A 19506-nucleotide genomic window follows, 5' to 3' on the forward strand; every position below is an offset into this window, starting at 1 on the left:
ACGAAATGCCCTGGAAAGACCAACTCAACAAATAGAAACATTTTGACCGCTAGAAAGACGCGATAACTTCGACTTGAATATTTGAAGACGGAAGGAAAGTTCTTATTTCCCCCAAAGAAACAACCTCTCTGTCTCTCCTCTGTTTCTTTGTGCCTTCGCTAGTAAAAAGCTTCTCGGGCTTATATATTAGAGAGACAATCTGATCAACCCAATTCAACAATTCCAACATGAATAAGTTATCACGTTCTATAGAGATCACTATACTTTCAGCCGAGGACTTACGTCTCCATCACCGTTCGATCAAGAAGAATGCCTTTGTGATCGTCCGGTCCGACTCTCATAACATTCAATCTACGAAAATGGATTCCAATGGTGGAAGCTACCCTTCATGGAACGAGAAGTTGAACCTCGAATTACCCAATTCATCTCAATATATAACCGTAGAGGTGCAATGCAAGACGGGTTCAGGAGTAAGGAGTGTAGGCGCGACGAACATTCCTGTATCGGATTTCGTTGCTGATTATACACCTAATTATTACTTGCACTTTCTTAGTTATCGTTTGAGGGAATCCGATGGTGAACGTAACGGTATCGTTAATCTCTCAATCAAGATGAAGGTACCCGAATATGTTGATCGAACCCTACCGCTACCGCCTTCGGAAGCTCAACCTTCTTACAAGAATTCTAATGGGGTTGCAATTGGAATTCCTGTGTCTTATGGGAATTTGATTTAATTGATATATTTTTCCTGTTTAAAAAATGTAAATAATTTCAAAATCTGTCAAAATTGTAAACCCAAAGAAGTTTAAGTATGAAGTGAATTATTATATATTTTTTATTAGATCATGTGTTGTAGATGCAAAAACTTGCTCTACCTCGTGATTCTTATTTATAAGAATTCTCGCATTCTTACGTTCAGAGGTGTATCTGCAACAACATCATTTCGGCGTCCAAGTCAGGAATTTAGTATAAAAATAATATCTCATTTAAAGGGGGGAGAACTCATACCTTTTAATATCTCTATCCATATATTTATAGAGATGAAATCATAGGATCATTTTAAATCATATTATCAATTTTACTTTTATCCAATTTAGAAGGAGATCTTAATTGATGATTTTAAAATGTATCTAATAAATATCTATACCAAACTCAAATTCCTAGGTGTCATGTGTCGCCCCTTAGTACCTAGCAAGAAATATCCTCCACAATACTCCTTCTCCAGGGTTTGGATTTTTAGTCAAAGTGCTCGAGAATAAATGAATGGTACTATGTGACATGTGGCCACACACCTTATAAATTCTCATTTTGAGGTCTAAGATATGTTTGGTCAATGTCCATGTCATGCGTCATCCGCCTGTTTTATTTTCGAAAGTGTGACGACTATAATGACCTCGATTTATTTGAACCATTGGTTTTATTACATGTCTCAAGATAGTTTTCTTTTTTTCAAATATATTGTTTGTTCACCATTTTCCGCTTACTGATTAGGCTTAGTGTCATCATGGACTAAAACTCCTAAGCCAATAAATATAATACCTTATGGCTGGACTTGTAACAAAAATCAATTAAACCCACTACCAATGGTTGGACTTGACTCCCCTACAAGCCAGTCATAGCTTAGATAAATAATAGATGAATCGATCAAAATCTCAGATCAGATTTAGACCCTAGAATGATCAAAGACTTAAATAAATAATAGAAAAATCGATCGAAATTTAGATCGGACTTAGATCCTAGAATGATCAAAGATTTAGATAAATAATAGAATAACTAATTCCACACGGATAGGGCTCGGCTTTCATGACTCATCAAGGCTTTCGCTAAACCAACCCTATACAGTCGAGCTCGATTCCTATGACGGACCAAGGCTTTCGTTAAACTAACCCTCTATGGTCAGGTTTAACTCCTATAACGGGCCAAAACTTTCACTAAACCAATCTCATACGGTCGAGTTTGACTCTCATGATGAGCCAAGACTTTCATTAAACTAACCCCATATGGTCGAGCTCGGCTTACATGACGGGCTAAGGCTTTGATAAATGATATAATAACCGATCGTAATCCCAAATCAAACTTGGATTTTAGAACGATTCCAGACTTAGATAAATAAGCGATTGAAGTTCCAAATCAGGCTTGGATTCTAGAACGATCAAAGACTTAGATGAATAATTATGTGGTTGTGGGTTCAAATCCCACAGACGACATCAAATTATAGATGTAAAAGCTTGCTCTATCTCGTGATTCTTACTAATAAGAATTCTCACATTTTTACACTCTAAGGTGTGCCTATAACAACACCACTCCGACGTCCAAGTCAAGAGTTTAGTACAAAAATAATATCTCATTTAGAGGGGGAAGAACTCATACCTTTTAATACTTCTATCCATTTATTTATAGAAATGAAACTCTAGGATTATTTTAAATCATATTATTGATTTTACTCTTATCCAATTTAGAAAGAGATCTTAATTAATGATTTTAAAACATATCTAGTCAATATCTCATCATCATACATTCCTTCTTCCTTGAGATTTTCCTTACTAAGATTTTAACCCCTTTTGATATAATCTCTGATTTTCTTTAACCGAGACTTGAAACTATAGTTGGTTTGTGACCAAGCCACTGAGCTTACCCTCATATATTCATACTAAACTCAAATCCCTAGGTGCCATATGACGTTCTTTGGTACTTAGTGAGAAATATCCTCCACATGTCTTATATTTATCAATCACAAATATTCATTCAACATTTTATGTTTTAATAGATCATATGTGATATATATTTTAAGGACAATAACTGTAAAGGACTCTTTATTGAGAATATGTACTGAATAGCCTCAGAAAACAAATCATTTAAGTCCCACTTAACAAAATATTAATCGATTAAGATTTTTTTAAGAAAAATACTTAAAATACCTTTTTAAAAACTTTACAAAGTGGTTTAATATAAAAATATACCGAGTCCAATGAAAAACTTTAACAATTTATTTGGTTATTAATATTTTTGTGAAAAATAAAAAATAAATATTTTTATTTATTAAAAAATATTCATAAATTCAATATAATTTTATTTGACTTATTTAAGTTGATTTGCTAATTTTGAGTTGAATCAATTTGATGAACATTCAAGATGAGTTTTAAAATTATATTTTAATTATTTATATATTTTAATAAATCTAATATACAAAGATCAAATCAGTTTGATGATGATGATGACCATACTTATCTCTAACACTACAACTTTCTAGATTTCATAGAAAAACTCAAATTCAAAATAAAAAATGAAAATAAAAATAATAAAATCCTTTTTGAGCAAAATCGAAAGTGTTGAAAATAAATGGCTATCAAACTCTCAAATTTAAAACTAAAATTCAAAGGTGAAAAATATTAATTTTTCTTTTCAAAGTTTTTAGAAATTTGTCCTTTATAACCCTGTTGAATGGATCATGTTTTTAGATACCACAAATTGATGCAGTAAGGATCCACTCCAAGGTATGTTAAGTAATAAACTAATTGCATCAGTTTGAATTTTATGATGTGGATGCTCACTCCAAGATTTGTTGGGTAATAAATTTCATAAAGTAAGGTTCCTTTAGAGTTGTCAGAACTCAATTGGATTTTTGTAAAAAAAATAAAAATAAAAATGCAACAATTAGTTTCCTAGGGTAAATCACCATTTTTAAAAAACATTTTAAGGATGTCCCATGTTGAAGTAAACTCTCTCTAAAAAAATTTAAGTATGTCCCAACCTAGATTAAATTCTCTCTCTCTCTCTCTCTCTCTTATTTAACGTCTTCGTTTTAAACTTCAGAAAAATAAAAAATTGATAGATTTACTTTATAAAATCAAATTTAATATTATTATTGAATTCTTAGTTGCCACCACATAAAAAAATCCTGGCTCCATCCCTGATTATCATCATATGGTTAATAAAATTTATACCTCTCATTGACCACTTTGGTTGGTGGTGCTCATGGGCATGGTTTTAAAATTCGGTTTTGCATCTCGACTCATCCATGTCACATATCTAGTCGTCTCAAACGAGTTTTCCAATACATTTATAATGTTTCATTCCAAAATTTGAAGTTTTGAAAAATGAATGCCAGATCTTAAATCTCGTTTGAAAAATTGACTTTTACATATGACTCGATTTGGTACCGACCCATGACTTGGTCTTGAAGGAGTTTTGAATCCATGATTGTGGGATATTATATCTATCCAGGGGATTTCGGAGAGATCTTAGTAAACCAAACCGTGCAATAAGGTATGCGGATCCGCTTTCAAACCGCGGATTCACAGATTGATTCATGAAACACGGTGCTCTTAAAATTCCAACTCGCAGTTCGACCTCGTTTTCGCTGTTGCTACAGTGCCTGCGTTAGAACTGGGTCCAACACTGAGTTGACTGGACTTTTCACAAATAACCGTAGATTTATTTCTCAAAGTTCTGTATCCACTACCAGGTTAACTCAGTGTTGGACCGAGTATCCAACGCAGGCAGTAAAAGAATTTTACCAAATTGTGAGGAGACCTGTAGGGAAAGGTAATGGTCTTAGAAGTTTAATTTTGTTATAAATTAAATTTGATGTTAATGTAGATAATGTGTGTAAAATACTTTCATGTCCACTGACTTTATAAATGGACCTTTGTAATTTTTTTGTCCTTCGTTTAAGGGCACATCTTTTGGTCAACTTCATTGATGACTTGTTAGTATTACGTTGGATAGTTTTTTTTTATTATTTATTATTATTTACTCTCAACCAATGGATGATCGTATTTTATAATTAAAATCAAAAGTCAATGCCACATTACTCAGACCATTTATTGAGTTTACACATGATAAAATGAAAATTATTATCTTAGGACTCATGAATTATGAATTATGCAACAATGTATTTTATGTGAGGATAGCAAACAATCCATGCGATGAAAATAATAGATTATATTTTTAATTTAAAGAATTTTAGAGGTAGTAAATCATAATAGTTGTTTTTGTGATTGATTCTTTATATATATATATATATATATATATATATATATATATATATATATATATATATATGCGCTCCCAACTTAAGAATATTTGTTAATTAGACAATCTCGCATTTGTTTCATGTTCTGGTCACTAAGGGTGAGATATGATGTTCTAAGAGGCCAGTTGCCTCACCACAACTCGTCGGGTCAGTAATTCCAAACACCTTGAATGTATAAGTTCCATTTCTTGAGTGTACAGATCTCAACCCTTATTAGATATAATAATAATAATAATAATAATAATAATAATAATAATAATAATAATAAAACGCAACTATAGTTCCCACTTAATTACAATTTTGGAGTGGAGTCCACACTACATATCTCATTTCTCTTAATCCCCTACAAATTTATTGTCGTTTATGTCCTCCTCTCCCTTCTTTTTCAATAGTAACTTTTCAATTTTATTTTCTTTCCTTTTTTACTTTATTATTTTTCTTTTTTATCCTTCAATTCTACTTCCACCCCCCCTTTTTCCAATAATATCTTCTCAATTTTATTATCTTTCCTCTTTTACATATTTTTCAATAATGTTACAAACTTTATTACATTAGCTTTTTTTATCATGTCATCACATTTTATTATCTTTCTTTTTCTCCCACTTTTTTAATAATATCTCTTTAACTTTATTATATTTTTTCTTTTACCTTTTAACTTCAAATATCCCTCTAATTTTTTTTTAACCCCTCCCCCCAATCCCAGAGAAGATGTCTGTACACGGATGAACTCTAATATACATACGTGTATATATGTATGTGAAAAAAAAAATTAAGTGGAAAGAAATGAAATGAGTATGAGACGGGACATGCAAGAAACTCAACTTGTGGAGGTGGAAAGTGAGATGACCAGATCCAATTCTCATCAAGAGGATCTTGAAAGAGACATAATCTTCTTTGGACTAATATATGTTTAACCATAAAGGATTAAAGTAAGAAACTTCATCATAAAATATTTAGAGATTTTTTAAGTCATACAGAACTTTATCACATTGATTCCCACGCTATTAGATAAAAATGGGATTGATTCCAATCAATCATACATGAACAAGGAAAATATGTAGTTGCTGAGCACTAACCACCAACTAGCCTAGCAAAAGAATAAAAAATAAAAAGATAGAATTGTATGTATGGGATGATTCCAAACCAAGTGTCATTAAATCGAATGGGATCCACATACAGTAAAAATCCGATCCAAAACTTATCTGCTTGATTTGGATCCTATCCAATTTTTATCGAACTAATCACAAATTGATCCGAATCCAATACAATCCAATCCATTGGCAACTCTAAATAAAGGTAACTTGAAGTCTGCCCTGCAAGTTCCTAGTAATCTTATGAGTTGGTGCATTTACGGGTCAAGACCAACCTAGAAAATATGAGTCTATCATATTTTATTCTCATTTGTAGACTTCGCCATTAAACCAAAAGCTTTAATTATTCAAAAGAAATTTATAAGTAAATCCAACGGCTATAATTTACTTGGGCTCCCACAATATCCACAAAACAGTGATCGCGATAATCCGTGAGCTCTTACGGTTTTTGATGATTTAATATCGAAGACATCAGCGCGTGAGTCACGTACGTAAATATTCAATCTTTCAATAATTTCTTTTCTCCGTGGAAGGGGTCAGCGTTTGTCTTCGCGACGTCTCCTTACCACGCGCGACGAAGCTACCATGTGACCCATCATCTCAACCATTCAGTTTATATCTCGATGATCCGCTCTTGATCGAATGGTTGATATCGTCCACAGTTGGATATTTATTGGCCGCATAAGTCAAGAACTCGCGCATGTGCCACCACATGCCGCAAAAGACGATGAAGTTAAAAGGTCGTATTTTAATAGGAACTAAAAACACAAAAACACGCCATTTTTGAAGTTTAAATACGACAAACTTAATTATTATTTCTAACATCCAAGACAATTTCTTTGACTTGACCTCTCATTACTATAGATTTTTGGTGATGGCTCCCTACATTTATATAATTTAAAATTGCACCACTTTACCTTTGACTTTTGAAGAGAGTAATCCTGACATGAGGTAATGACGTCCTCCACTTGACATATATATTAGATAATTGGAAAATGGGTTTTGTTAACACGTGCCCCAGGGGAACTTTGAACGGACTCTCCCGGAGGACACATGTCAGTAAAACTCTCGAATACTTATTTTCAAAGTGTATTTAATGGAATTTAAAGTGTGCCCTTAGGACACATGTTAATAAACCCTTAGATAATTGATTAATGTAATTTTGACATCATCCATAGTTCACCCGATTAGACAAATAATTTGACTGCAGTCAATTATGAGAGGCTAATGACAATGACTCAAACATTCTCAATTTTTAGAGTATCTCCAACCCAAGTCTTCAAAATTGAAGACTCCAACTAACTCTATCTTTAAATCACTATTCTTTCTCTAAAATACTATTCACCTACTTTTAAAAAATAATGAAAAAGAAATATAATAGATAAAGAAAAAAATGGTATTTAAAATGTGTTCTTTGAAAGAGAAGGTCAAAAGGGTATCTATGAAATAGGGGCATATAATACATATATTTAACAAATGTGAATGGTAATTGAGAGAGGCCCTTAAAAAATTCTCTTTTCCGTCTATATTTGATAACGTGAACAATAATATAAAAGAGGTATCTTGGAGTTTCTTTTAACCTCATGTAAGATCTTTGATTCCTTCTCCCCTCCCACCTCCGACTTCTTTATTTTCTTTCCTATAAAGTTATAATTTTTTAATTTCGAAATTCATGATTAACCTTCAGAAAGACGAGTTAAGAACAAGAACAAAAAGAAGTTGATAACTATTTAGACGGAGGAGGAATCAAATATATTTTGTCCATTTACGAATCAATCGTATTTTGTCCTTAATTCCTCATGGCAATTGGAGACGAAAAATAAAAATATCAAATTTGATCATTTTTTAGGAAAATTTATCATCCTCAATTCTTCTGAAGTTAGAGGATGAAGACATGAGATTCCTTCAACATTCTTGCAATTTCGTATACTAAGAAAGAATTAGGGTGTCATCACCATGATTAGTGACTACAAAAATAATTTAATGTGAAGAAAGCAACAAGGTTTGATGGGGGTAAAATTGGGAATTTGGCAAGAATTTGAATACAAAGGTATTTTGGTCATTTTAAGACCATTGTCAAGGACAAAGAATATTTCAACAATTTGACATACTTGAACATGCACCTAGAGAAAGGTCAAAATTATCCACTAGCTTAATAAAATAACACACAAAAAAGGTCAAAATTGCCCACTACATTAATAAAATAACACAAAAAAAAAAGTGTCATTGGTCTAAAATTAAATCCAAGGATCTACGCCAAATACCTTTATTTATCGAGGGAGGTTCAAAGAAATAAAAATCTTAATTTCTCGAAAAAATTAAAAAACTGGTCTAATAAAGAAGCCACGTCTCTATTTCCATCGCGTTTCACTACATATTCGTCCCCCGAGTAACCACTACATCATATGTATATATAGGGTACTCTCATAGCCTAAACCATAAAACCTAAGTCTATTTCGAAGAAATAGTTCCAAATATGATGAAGACATCACGTTCTATAGAGATCACAATCATCTCTGCAGAAGATCTACGCATCAATCGTCGTTCGATCAAGAAGAACGCGTTTGTGACCGTTCAATCAGACTCAAACAACTTCAGATCAACAAGCGTGGACAGTGAAGGTGGAAGCTATCCGTCGTGGAACGAGAAGCTTGATCTCCCATTGCCTTATAATGCACAATTTATAACTGTAGTGGTGCAATGTAAGAATGGTAAAAGTGCGAGGACGGTAGGAACAGCGAACATTCCTGTATCGGATTTTATAGGAAATTGTGTGCCGGAAAATTACCTGCACTTCCTAAGTTATCGGTTGAGGGAACACGACGGAGAGCGTAACGGTATTATTAATCTATCTATTAGATTGAACTCGAAAGTATCAAAATACGATGATCATCGAACGATGATGATGATGACACCTAGTAATCAAACTGATTACAAGAATTTTGGAGGGATTGCTGTGGGAATTCCAGTGTCAATTGGATATAGTGTGTAGTTTATTAGTATTTTATATTTTATTATTATTATTATTATTATAATGTTTAGGACGTAAATTCTTTAGAAAAGAATGTCAAGAACAAAATTGGTGATAAATATGTTGAAGTTTGGAAAAAAAAAAACTTCAAATTTATTAGTTACTTTATAACACAAAATTGTGTGATACTTCAAATTTGCCTCAAAATTTTAGCAGACTTTTAGGAATGTTTCTTCAATTTTAGCAGACTTTTTTGTGAAGATATTGGTTAAATTAATAAAAAAATTGGTTAAGTCAACTGTTAATAACGTGAAGATATAGGATTTTGGGACCATCTTTGATAACCCTCGTAATAAGAGAAAAATATAACTATATAGACTAATGATGAAGTGATGCTCTAAAACCTGACACTCTTTGTACATTCTCGGACTTGTATAGAACCAAAGATATTTTTCCTTGAATATCTCGAAGAAAAATATTTATTGTTCTATACACTGTCATGCCACAAATCGTACAAAGACCGTCAATTTATCATGACTCAATTATATATACATATATATATATAAGGGTAAATTTCCATTTCGTGAGTCGAACATGGGAAATTTTCCATTCTGGCGCAAGGAGCATTTTAAGTCCAAAAACATGCCTGGCAAGGTTGTAGTACTTTTAAAGTGACGATTTCACTGATAAATGACAATGATCTCACTAGTTTTTAGCGAGATCATCACTTTTATAAATTAGCGAGTTTGTCGCTTTTCAAAAATTACCAGTGATTTCGCTACTTTTTTTATCAACGAGATTGTTACTTTAAAAAACCTGTGATCTTATTAGGCATGTTTTCAGAATTAAAATAAATAGTGTACCGGAATGGAAATTTCATAAAAAATTGATCACGTTTTAGGAATTATCTCAATATATAAATTAATAATTTTGAATGGTGCCAACATGACTAAGCTGGTTAGGTTTGTTAATCTTGATAGCATGATTTGGGATTGGAACCCACCTTCACCCACTAATTGATGACCACTAAATGTCAGATCACATCGGATACCAAACTTTAGAACCATCTTTGGGAAGACTTTCCCTTACCCAACAGTTTGTTACTTGTTACACCTTAGATCTGAAAGTCACAAAAAATAAAGAAAGTTCAACCTAATCATGTCAGGATCTCAACTTATGTGGAATCCTAACTTAGTCCAATAGAATGTTAGAAATATTCAAAATAATGTAATTTTCATAAATATTTTATTTTTATCTTTTAAATTTTTTTTACAAAAAAGTAAAATTGTAATTGTTTATTGTGTGAAGATATTTTTCTTAAAGAGTCATGCTATTATGACTCAAAAAATAACACTCAAAGTAGCACTGTATTTGCATAGAATCATCAATTTTCCTCAAGTTAGAGCACTTGTATCTCAAAAAAAACAAACGTATACTTTTCTCCACACAATCAAAGTACTTCTTTGAGTGTTGTCACTTCTTTGGCATTTTTCTTTTCTAGATATCATTAATCACAAAATGAGATGTTTACAAAATTGTCATTGCACATGATTACAATAGAATTGTTGATTTGGAGATTGCAATAAAACTATAGGAAATGCACATAAATTGATACCAAAATTCATTAACATCAGAAGTATTTTGTTATTTTTATTAGCATAAAGAAGTTTGTTCTTCGACTAAAGAGCATTGTTCCAAACTTCCAAACTCCATGATAGTCAGAATTAGATTTAAACCATAAAAGCTAATTTGATTAGTCGTCTATGGAGATTAAAATAGTGCGATTTTGGAGATTCCACATTCTCATTAGTTTATGTGTATTGAAAGCATCTTAACATGGATAAAATATGATTTTTTTTTGCAAATTTGGATGCCCTAAAATACTCATGGACCAAGGAGAATGTGGAGTCTCCAAAATCCAACTCAACATTATAATTGACTACTGGAAAATTATTAGTCAATAGTTTAAGAATTAATCAAGAAAATTTATGAAATTTAAGAGGGAAAATTACTTAAAAGATCCGACGGAGGGAGTTATTTTTAATTAGTCGCTAAGTTTTAGAGTCTCACTTAGTAGGCTATTTAGTAAAAAATATTATTTCTAATCAGTCCCTAAATCCTATTTCCCACATTTCTCACAATTGAATACCCTAACCGTTTGAACTCACCATTTTCATCCAAATTTTTTTTATTTTTGGCATCTCAATTGCGTTTCATAAACTCCATTCTATCATAAAGGATTTAAGGAAAAAAAAAAGAAATCATATTCAAGGAATTTTTTCATACATTTAAAGACTTTTCTTGGTCTTTGGATGAAAATCGATCAAGAATGATTCTTTTGGTTTGAAATCTTCTAAGCAAGTCATTATCTCAAGTTTTTAGTCCCTATTTCTACTTATTTTAATCGGAAAAACTTGAAAATAAAAAATGGTTGAGTTTTACCAGTATCGAGTTTGACAAAAAATAAAAAGTGGTGAGTTTGACGATAAATAGAAAGCGGTGAGTCGGCTGATAATAAAGGACAATTAAGAAATAAAAATTTTACTAAATGGACTATCAAACTACTACCCCAAAACTTAGAGACTATTTAGAAAGATAACCCTTCACCAGGATCCATTAATTAATTTAAGAAATTTAATAATTAAAAGACACCAAAGCAAGGTGTACCACTAGCTAGGCCTTCTGATCAGAGCGAGGATATTGACTTTTTCTACTGAGAAAAAAAAAGAGAATTAACACCTCGAAATGGCATGACCGATCTCTTTCTGTGTGCTTTCCATAGGTTTGGTTTTCTCTCATACAGAGGCTCAAAATAGGGGGCTCAGTCAATATAAGATTTAGTCTCTTTGGGCCAACAATATAAGGATATATGTTTGAAATATCTCCTCTACTATACAAATGAAAAATGATTTTAATGCGTTAATCTTCAACCCAAAATAAATAATACTCTTATTTTTTCCCCTAAACCAATCATCTTCAACCTCTTGGTGAAAATATTTTACCCTCCTCTATAATTCTATATAGTTCAAGCCTCAAGAATAAGATAAAATTTTAGAATGGTGATGTAATTCTGGATAGAAAAATCATGAATTTTCTACAAGAGACTAAGTTGAGGTTGATTGAAAATGATGGATTGAAGATATGGTTGAATAGTTTAAAAAATAATTTACCATAGAAGTTGAAGAGCTTGAAGGTGACTAACTTTCTAACAGAACAGAAAATAAAGGTGTTTTGCCACTGGTTGGAGATGGGGTATTGAAGTCATTTTCTATTAGCCTATAAGAGAAGACTGAAGTCAAAGCATGAAGCATCATTCAAACTAGGGTATCTCAATTATTAAAACAATTTGATGGGGCCGCGTGTTGCTGTAAAAGAGTCTTCTTCATTTTTTCTCAAAATGCCTTCGGTTTTCCACGTCCCATTTTAACCCTAGATTTTTATGAGTCATGCTGGAGTGAGACCGATTCATACTTTTCACATGACCATTGATACTTTTCACTCGTATCTCGGCGAAAAGCATTTATGACTCTTTACACACATTCACGTCGGCAGTGTGTGAATCGATGTCAATTCATGATGAATGCACGTGGCTGGGAACGCACTTGATGTGGGAAGGGCACAAAAACATATAGATCTTTTTCATCGGGATAGACAGAAAAAAGATATGTGATTCTGTGCCCTTACCACGTCAGCCACGTACACTTGTCATTATGCTTTTTATATACATGATAGGCTCACGGATTTGGATTAGGGCCAACTTGAAAGATAAACATAAGACTCATACTCCTTGACCATTCTCTCAAGTCATTGTGCTTAAAACAAAACAAACAAACAAACAAAAACTAATGTTCATTTCGTAGTATCTTACTGAATCCATTCAAATCCAATAATGACTGGTTACCACACCATTATATTAGGAATAAACATCATAAGAGATTCTATTGTATGGTTGATTTTATAATAAAATCACTTATAATGTTTATCTATAACATATGTGGTAATATCATATTTTAGTCCCAAAAGAGTTTGAAGGTCAATAAAATGTGTTTCTTCTCTTTTCTCAACCGTTGTTTGATGGAATGTGGGTTGTGAGTTGAGATTAGGGAAGTCCAATTTTGTAAGGATTTGAGCTTAATAAGATCCACATATTACAAATAAACAAAAGAAAGTAGTTTATCCTCAACCTTCAAACTCAAGGTTTTAGCCTTTTAAGCTTAGATAGTATATATAAGGAGACTTTGCTCCCTATATTGGATGAAGATGAACGATTGAGTGTTTTTTCATAAAAAGATTAAAGAGGTCTTCACTGTACCTGGGATTAATTGATGACAATAGGTTGGTCGATGAAGTAACTTTGGGAAGATGAACATGAATGCAAAGGGTAGACAATGAGAATGGAGGATATCTTGTACAAGTTTTTATTGCTTTTGTTTGATCGAATTGGGCAGGTTGGAAGTAAACTCAGGTTCAACCCAAGTAGCAAAAACCCCAACCCGAACTCAATCCAACCTGACCATGGGACCTAATTTCATTAACCCAAGTTAAACCTGAACTTGAACTTCTAAAATTGGTTGTAACTCGGGTAGTCCAAATTAGGTAATTTTGGACATGTTGAATGATTTGGGCTAATTGAACAACCTTATATTTATTTTGATTAACAAATAAATTGTATATCTTAAACTAGAAATACAACATCAAATACAAAATCATTACTAAATAAAATTGCCTATAACCTCTAAATCAATCATTGAACAATTATTTAGACAACTCATATTAAATTAAAGCCCACATTAATAATATCCAATTGTCTATCAGGCATACTAATTAATAAGATAAAAAAAAAAAACAACTCATACTACATCAAAACCCACATTAATAATATCCATACAAGGCGCAATAATAAGATAAAATAAAATAACTAAATTGAAAAAAAATCTGGATGATACTTCACGGTACTCTTTAATCTTTAATGTCAATTTCATTAATGAAATAACCATTCACCTTCTACATACTATATATGAACATAAATAACAAGGGATTTAAATTTAAATAGAAAGAAAAGATCAAAATAAAAAATAAAAGATTTTTTCCTTCATTAGAAATAATTTAAAATATATAACTAATATGAAAATATTTTTACATTAGCATGTAGCTTTGGGATCGAGTTGAAGTCAGGTTGAGATATTCTAACCCAGAATCAACTCATATTCTTGATAACTCGGCTTAGGCACGCCCATCAATCAGGTTGAGCTCGGGCTAGCTCACCCATGTTGCAGCCCTAGCGCAAGGTTGATGTTGGTTGCATATGAGATGTTTGATGAAATACCCATGATAGAACTAAGTGCAAGACATAAGATGTTGGCAATTTAGCATGTAGAGCTGATGTGTTGGTGGTGAAATTGTGGTTGGCCTGATGTTTGATGGGTAGTGCAGTGGTTTGGGTGATGGACTGCATTGTCTCCCCCCCCCCCCCCCCCCCAAACAAAAACAAAAACAAAAAAACAAAAATTAATTATAATCCTAATCTCTTATATGATAATCTATTTGTATATGAAAAACGACCTATTAAACAAAATAAATAGAAATTGATCAATGTCATGCGTTACACCAAAAAAAATAACTTTATTACATTTGATTGTCAGCCCCTTTACATAACAACTCCTATAACTGTTATAAAGGTAATTTTGATACTGTTAGTGATGGAGTTTGAATTTCCCTTTTGACTTCAAACCACACAAATCTAAGCCATCAATATTCATAAATGTAATGTAAAGAAAATGTCCTTCTATTTTAAATTTAAACTCATCAATATTCATAAATACAACCATATTAAAATCATCAACTCAAATAAATCAAATTTAAGTATATCTAATAATTTCAAATGGTTCAAATTCAAATATAATCCCTAGCCTTCCAAATTCCTATTGTTTATGTATTCTATAAATAATCACCATCTTGATTTTATGTATTAATTAAATCTAGAAATTTAGTTTTAATAGGTTTCTTTATTTATTTGATAATAAAAATATAAAAATAATTTAGTAAATTTAAGAAATAAAATCTGGAAATTTAATTTTAGTCAGTTTCTCTATTTATTTCATAATAAAAAAAAATCAAAACAAATATAAATAAATAATTTCTAGATTTTTTTAAAGGTCAAATGATTAATTTCCAGATTTTCTAAGATTTAACCAATTTTTAGAGTGTACTTTTAGTAGATTTCTATAATAATTAGTTTCCAGATTTTCTAAGGTAAAATAATTAATTTCCAGATTTTTAAAAAAGATTTAATTGATTTTTAGAGTTTTAGTTTTATAATTTCTATATTTCTTTGATAATAAAAGATTCAATGTCTCCACAATAACTAGTTTTCAGTTTTTATAAGATATAACTAAATTTTAGGAAAAGAATCTATGAATGAAAGGGAAGTTTAAGTTGAAATTCAATCTTGCCATCAGTTTAAAAAAAAAAAAAATCAACCGTTCTCAAAATAATGACGATTAATCTTAGAGAGCTAAACTGATAAAATTCAAAACCCTGATTGGACCGAGTTTAACCGTTGGTCCAATCCGATTTTTAAAACAGTCCCCCTTCTAAATTACTATTTTTTCTCTAAATCTGAAATTAAATAAAAAAAATTGAAAATAAATAAGAACAATAATTATATTTATAATATATTTAATGAAAAGATGGAAGTTAAAATAGCATTTATGTAAAAAGGTCAAGACAAAATGGGTATTTAAAAATAATGAATGGTGATTTAAAACGGGCTCGAAAATTTTCCACCATCTCTAAATTTAGAGTCATGAATAATGATTTAGAGGTTGTCTAAATCGATTTAGATTTAGAGAGCGATTGAAATTAGATTCCAACATCTCTATTTCTAAATTTAGAGATTTGAGAGACCGGTTGGAGTTGCTTTAAGAGTAAAAATTGATTACTAATTATAGAAGATCAATTCTTGACTCTCATAAATTCGAACATCTCTATTTCTAAATTTATAGATTTGAGAGACCCGTTGGAGTTGCTCTAAGAGTAAAAATTGATTACCAATTAAATATAATAAAAAAAAAAAAAGGAAGATCTAAAAGGAAAAAGATGAAAGTATCACAATGATCAATTCTTGACTCTTATAGAAGATCACCACCTTCCAAAAAGTATTTAATAAATTTAAAAATGAGCAATAAAATATGTTTTGTCATTCAAGATCTCTATCAATAACGAATTTTAAATTAAAAAATCCAGCAACAATAATAAATAATAATGCTGAAGTGACCTCTGGCTGGAGCCTCCTATCACACTTCTTGAAGTGAAAGTGTATGAGAAACATAAATGATTTTCATTGAAATAGGACTGAAAAGCATTTACGGTTGGTTCCTGTGTACTTTGACGCCAAGAATTGCATATGAAGTTGCAGCTTGAGGTCACTCTAGCATGATTCATAAATAAAATGACCCCAAAGTAAATAAATAAAACAGCATCCAAACAGTTAGATACTCCAATATGGAAAAGCAACTAATAGCCATAAAAAAAAATTCATTCAACTAATAGTTCAATTCCTCCTAATCTCAGAAACAAAATATTCAAACGGTAAGTGTAATTTAACGCAAATCAAGAATCAAGGAATATCCCTAAAGAGAGCTAACGAATGTTCTTATTGTTTTGGAACCTAAGAGGTGGAAGCCAATAGCTATTACTCTCTTTGATGTCATCTAAAACAACATGCATTATAGTAAAATTATATAATAATGTATATTAAAATAAAAGTAGACAGAAAAAAAAGAATAGATACTCAACTTTGATCGAGCAATCCCATATGCCACAACTCAGCCACCTAAGACCTAAACCGCACTCTGAGAATCCTCTGGACCCCAGTGATCAATTAAAAATATTTGTCTGTCCACTACTTTTGTTCATGATTTGTAGTAATTGGGAGCTTTAGCTTCTCCCATTAAAGGATTTGAAATCAAAATAGCCTAAATATTATAAAAGAAAAAGTCAAATTACAGAAATACTATTCTTAAAATTTAATTTAATAAAAAACAGAAAGATAAATTTGAGTGATTTAAATTAATAAAAAAATTTAATTTCAAAATGACAATTTACCATTTTTGAAATTAAAAATAACATTAAAATGTACCTGGTGTGGGGGGTCGTCTTTGATTCTGATACACATCCATGTAAGACATGCAATCCCCATGTACATTTCAGTGTTACTCCACCACAACTTTAAAAAAGATTAATGGATAAAGAAATTTTATAATTTTCTATACATGCTTGATTAATTTTCGAAAAGATAAAATTTTCAAAATGTGATCATTGAGTTCAAAACTGCTTTTGTCGAAAGCAGAAGCCACCCCTACTTACTTATAATGGCAAGTTCTTTCTTCCTTCAGTAGGCTTAACAACAACTATCACAGCACCTGCGCCTAGAAGTCAACGGTGCAACCAGCTGGAACTGCGCCTATCACCCGAGAAAGAACCTTCTCTTTGATCTACCGCTTGAGCCTGTCCTTGGGTGACCAATCAACACTATTCATCTTTTGTCAAAATTTCCATTCCGACTCACTTCATTTTAATTTCCAAGACTTAAAAAGCTATATATAACACATGTGACTATTTCACAGCTATAAAGTAATTAGATCGTTGATATATATATATATATATTTTCTAGGTGACCTTCGCTAGTTATAGAACGTGACGATCTCGCGGGTTCACTCCATTTTAGTGAGATCGTCAAAATTTACAAATTAACAATATTGTCACTTAAAAAAAATATATCAGCCGTGGCTCAGAGTGAGTCATTTTGAAAAACCTGCAATCTTGCTTTTTCATGCTTTGGAAATTAGAATTTAGCCTGAATTGTAATTTCGTCCAGCTCACGAAATTATAATTTACCCTTAAAAAATTTCAAAAGTTTAATTAAAATTAAAAACCATAGAAAGAAAGACAACTTCATATTACATCGACCTTATGTTTGGCATCCGGCATCCGGCATGTGAGCTCCTCTTTCAAACTGCTACCCAAAATTCTATCCTAGATTTTACCCATTACAGACCTTCTGATGATTTCTACAGTTGTACTTCAACCATGGAGAATCCTGATGATCAGAACTCCCTTCCAATGGTTCAGATTTCACAGCATCAACTCCAGATTGTTGTTGTTCTTGTTGTTCCTGTGATGGATCCTGTTCTTCCTCCTCTGTTGCACGAACACGCTTTGCGCCTATTGGAACACCAAACAATCGAGGACTCATCTCCTCTTCGTTCTTGATTTCAACTTCATCACGAAATCTCTTTGCTGGCAACGGTGTTGATTTTTCCTCTACAAAAGTATTATTTTCTTGTTGAGATTCAGCATAATTAGTCATCAAAGCAAGAATATTGTTGCATAATTTCTTCATCTGACATAGTTCATGAGAGAGATTTTGATTTTCTTTCCTAAGCCTTTCGTTCTCGTCAAGAAGCTCAGCCGTGCTGCTACAGCTTGTACCACCACAAATCCTTGTAGATAACATTAGAGCTGGCGGTGCTGATGTTGAAGAAAGAACCTGTTCTTCACCAGAATTCGACGGAGATCCCTGTTGAACTTGTGCGATTCCAGCAGCTGCCAACGCTATTGAAGTTCCCGCCGGTGAGATTTTCCGACGATGAATATCACAAAGGAGTCTCTTTTCACCTCTGCGAAAGCAATCGTTCGCGAACTCCCATCGATCAGGGACAATCTTTCGAAATCCCTAAATACCATACTTAAAAAATTGAAAAAAAGAACGAAATTTCTAGATATTCTTATGTTTTAAGCTTTTTTGGGAAAAAAAAAACTCACGTAAGTGTTGAGTTGTCGAACAAAACTGGAGAAATTATTGTGTTTGAAGTATTTTGGGAGAAGATCTCTAGCAAACTCAGCTGGTCTCCACACGATGAAGGTCGAACCGTCATCATTCCACGATATTACATCATCGATGGATGGATCGTCTACTAGTTGATAGGTTTTCGTCAAGAAAGGCGTTGGTAGAGATCTATGTGAATCTTCAGTCGTTGATTCGCCGATTTGTTCAACCGGCGGAGCCATAACCGTCGACCAAACCTAATTTTTAACGTAATTTAACAAATCAATCTTCGATTTCAATTAGTCCTCTTTTTCAGATTCAAATCTCAGATTAAATTAAAAAAAAAAAAAAAAAACTAAATTTGACAGAAAAAAAAAATTAGATTTTTCATAAACTAAATCAAAAGAAGAAGAAAAAAATTACCAGAACGATTCGAGAGAATCTGAAACTAGCCCGCAATCGAACGAGATTCTTCAAAATTAGGTTAATTGAATCGAAGAAGATGAGATGAACGAGGAGAGAGAGAGAGGAGATGTGTGACGAGCGTGGTGGGATTTTTGTTGTTTCTAGAATGTTCTTT

The 19506-nt window shown here is 32.0% G+C and overlaps 3 protein-coding genes across 3 annotated transcripts; 2 read left to right on the plus strand and 1 right to left on the minus strand.

The window, feature by feature from the left end:
- Positions 1 to 227: 227 nt before the first annotated feature.
- Positions 228 to 734, plus strand: LOC147389669 (BON1-associated protein 2-like). Its single transcript, XM_086419786.1, has one exon. The coding sequence runs from the start codon at positions 228 to 230 to the stop codon at positions 732 to 734; it is 507 nt and encodes a 168-aa protein (XP_086275912.1).
- A 7843-nt stretch (positions 735 to 8577) lies between these two features.
- LOC147389670 (BON1-associated protein 2-like) lies at positions 8578 to 9309 on the plus strand. The gene has a single exon (XM_086418909.1). It carries the CDS (start codon positions 8603 to 8605, stop codon positions 9116 to 9118), a length of 516 nt encoding a protein of 171 aa, XP_086275035.1. The 5' UTR covers positions 8578 to 8602; the 3' UTR covers positions 9119 to 9309.
- An 8696-nt stretch (positions 9310 to 18005) lies between these two features.
- Positions 18006 to 19244, minus strand: LOC147389671 (heat stress transcription factor B-2b-like). The gene is made up of 2 exons (XM_086419108.1): positions 18923 to 19244; positions 18006 to 18833 (listed from the first exon to the last, which is right to left on the minus strand). The coding sequence occupies exons 1-2, from the start codon at positions 19166 to 19168 to the stop codon at positions 18141 to 18143; spliced, it is 939 nt and encodes a 312-aa protein (XP_086275234.1). The 5' UTR covers positions 19169 to 19244; the 3' UTR covers positions 18006 to 18140.
- Positions 19245 to 19506: the final 262 nt, after the last annotated feature.

The sequence above is a fragment of the Akebia trifoliata genome, chromosome 12 (assembly GCF_017979445.1).
Source record: "Akebia trifoliata isolate Shusen 1 chromosome 12, ASM1797944v1, whole genome shotgun sequence".
NCBI classification, from domain to species: Eukaryota; Viridiplantae; Streptophyta; class Magnoliopsida; order Ranunculales; family Lardizabalaceae; genus Akebia; species Akebia trifoliata.

Bases quoted from the DNA above. Each gene is read 5' to 3' on its own strand.
- LOC147389669 (XM_086419786.1), top strand. From the start codon at position 228: ATGAATAAGTTATCACGTTCTATAGAGATCACTATACTTTCAGCCGAG.
- LOC147389670 (XM_086418909.1), top strand. From the start codon at position 8,603: ATGATGAAGACATCACGTTCTATAGAGATCACAATCATCTCTGCAGAA.
- LOC147389671 (XM_086419108.1), bottom strand. From the start codon at position 19,168: ATGGCTCCGCCGGTTGAACAAATCGGCGAATCAACGACTGAAGATTCA. The intron at 18,834-18,922 runs GTGAGTTTTTTT...TATGGTATTTAG, and splicing joins TTCGACAACTCAACACTTAC to GGATTTCGAAAGATTGTCCC.